This window comes from Nuphar pumila, chromosome 10, assembly GCF_984573655.1.
Source record: "Nuphar pumila chromosome 10, dmNupPumi1.hap1.1, whole genome shotgun sequence".
Classification (NCBI taxonomy): domain Eukaryota; kingdom Viridiplantae; phylum Streptophyta; class Magnoliopsida; order Nymphaeales; family Nymphaeaceae; genus Nuphar; species Nuphar pumila.
Genome location: NC_143258.1, coordinates 82,669,071 through 82,671,871, shown reverse-complemented (window position 1 = coordinate 82,671,871; position 2,801 = coordinate 82,669,071). Strand labels below are relative to the sequence as shown.

The 2,801-nt window shown below is 41.2% G+C and overlaps 1 protein-coding gene across 1 annotated transcript; it reads right to left on the bottom strand.

Annotated features, from left to right (window-relative positions):
- Positions 1-455: 455 nt before the first annotated feature.
- On the bottom strand, positions 456-896 carry LOC149827071 (uncharacterized). The gene has a single exon (XM_090018421.1). It carries the CDS (start codon positions 894-896, stop codon positions 456-458), a length of 441 nt encoding a protein of 146 aa, XP_089874547.1.
- Positions 897-2,801: the final 1,905 nt, after the last annotated feature.

Sequence of the window (2,801 nt, the reverse complement as noted above, 5' to 3'; positions counted from 1 at the left end):
TCCACAAGTGCGGACATTGGTTAAACTTTACAATCATGAAAAAAAATATAATTTTTTGAAAATATCACGAATTCATCATTTAAATGAAAATATCATGCTTTAAACCTTAACAAATATATTTTTATCCACAACATCATAGGAAAAATGTTAAATTTTTATTTTAAATTTTATTTCCTTTTATTTATTAAAACCTTATTTATTTTTCAAAATATTTTCCAAAAATCCAAGAAAAATTTAAAAATCTCCCAACAACCACGTATCAAATAAATTGATGCTTTAAACTTCAGTCACTATGGTAAGAAGTTTTATTTGCTCATTCGTATTGAGATAAAACACAAAACCCCTTATCCATTACCACATAACAAAGCCAGATAGATATTAGCAGGCAAATAAACAAATCATACATATACATGAACAATAAATATCTTAAAATGTATCAAAATCTAGATCCACTTCTATTTCTTGCTGTCCTCCTCGTTCATGAATGCAGAGACTGGGAATGTCCGGGAAATCCCAGAATGCGTCTTAAACAGGACATTCCCAGATTTTTGGTTGTCTACTGACATCTCTGAGATGGCCACCCAGATGAAGAGCTCCTTTGCCTTCACACCAGTCACCTTCTTCATCCGCCGTGGCTCGATGAACGCCGTGACTTCTGCCGCGAACGAGACACTCCGGCCGATCTGCTGGAAGTAGTGATCCTTCGTCTTCTTCTGCTTGAGCCATATGAAGCCCTCGGACCGGGCGAGTCCGATCTCGACTATGTTGTCCAGAGGGAGGAGCCCTCTGGGGATGCCAAACTCATCGAGGAGATGAATCGATCTCTTTTGGCACTCGATTTCGCCCACGTATATCTCAGCTCTCTTCCTCATGGAGTCGATCATCTGAGAAGCCATTCTCTCTCTCTCTCTCTCTCTCTCTCTCTCTCTCTCTCTCTCTCTCGGTGTTGTGTTATCAATGAGTGCACCAAGAGGCCAGTGAGGAAAGGTGCAGCCTTGTGGACGTATTTATATGCATGCCACAAGCTTACCTCCCACCACAAGTTGATCTCTCTCTCTCTCTCCAGCAGTCAAGTTGGCATGAAGTAGATCCCCACCCATTAATTATTTGATTAGTCAGGTTAGTCAGGTGAATTGCATCAGTCATTTTCTTGGTATTCGGTGATGAAAAAGACAATTAAGAGCGAAGAATGTATGGGGAAACACGTTTGAGATCCCGCTGGTGCTTAAACAAAACGCTACACAAAAAGCTAAGCCGTTCATGAAATGCTCGGGATTGGCTCAGTAAAAACCCAGCTCTAGCTCAGTTTGTTTAATGAATTGAAGAAGACGAGTTACCACCGTGGGCGTGGGCCCGCGTGGCCAGCGGGAAGAAAGGGGCAGGGGGTGAAGGTGTTGAGTCGATGACTCCAGATCAAACCCCACTGGCGCGGGGATGTGTCAGTAGCTTTCAGATGCGGGCCATGTAGGGCAGGGTAGTCATGGAGCCCGACCTGGGGTTTTTCCTAGCTTCGATAAGGGGTTCTTCGTCATAAAAAAATGAAAAAAAATTGAAGATGAGTTCCAACCCAAATTTGAGGCTTGCTTGGTTAATAATACAAGCCAAGTTTGAACTTGATTGTAGGCTCATTATCCCTCAACAAAGCTCATTTAGTTATATTCTTAATTTATACATAGTTGTATATTTTATATGTTGTAAAAAAGTCAGCATTGGCGTAGTGGGATGATGCCTAGACCGTTTGACAAGCAGTTTAGGTTCAAATCCCCTGAGTGTCAACCCTCTGCGTAAGCCGAGGCTTGGCGACTCCTTAGGGTTGAGGGGTAAGCTCTCAGAGTGAGTTTTACATTGATAGGACAATGACCGTAAGTATGACAGGACAAAATGTTATTAGAACCAAATATTCAAGCGTATCTGGATTGAAAAGTCGTTACTAGAGCTGCCATAACTATGAGATGGGCCATCGGAGATCGTTTGCTCACCCAAGATCGACTCGGTAGAAGGGGCACCAGTCTCCCAGTTGGTGCGAGCTGTGTCAGAAAGCATATGCAGATTCTTGACATTTTTTTCTTTGGTGCCCTATAGCTATATCAATATGGAGAAGAGCTTCGATCCTTTTTGGAATCAGATGGCGACTAATTGGAGATATGACTCGAGATATAAGATCTCGGTTCTCAATTAAATTCCCAGACAAAATCACATTTTGGAGTTGGGAACGACGAACATTTTAAGTTATAATTTGGGTAATCTGGAAACTCAGGAACCTTTAGATTTTCGAAGATAAAAGGTTGAACGCCAGTCAACTGCATAATGATGGGATTTCTTTAGTGGGAGAGCATGTCCTAAGAGTTCATCATAACAAATATGTGGATTTTTTCACGCTTCACGATTCGCTCCCACACAAGTTTCTTCTTACATAACAGCTGCTTCTCTGAGAACTCTCCTATGTCAGCAAGAGAATGGAAGGGCTGACCAGCTATTTTATCTCTCACACAAACAAGATCAAAGGTGATCATTGAATCAGGCAGACCAGAACTGGTGAGTAACATTTATAAATTCTTATACAGAATATCACATGGATCAGACAATCCTGGGAAAGTAATTTCATTTTTGCATAGTTGTGATAAAATTTCTGTTCAAAAAACTAACAAATAGTCTAATCAAATTTCTTACAGTTTAACCAAATTAGTTAGGGGGACCCACAAATTTTTGAAGGACCGCTCCCTCTTTCTCACCCCTTCCTGTACTCTCTCTCTCTTTCCTTTTTTCATCAAAGGAGGGGTGTCACCCCTCCCTGCTCCCTT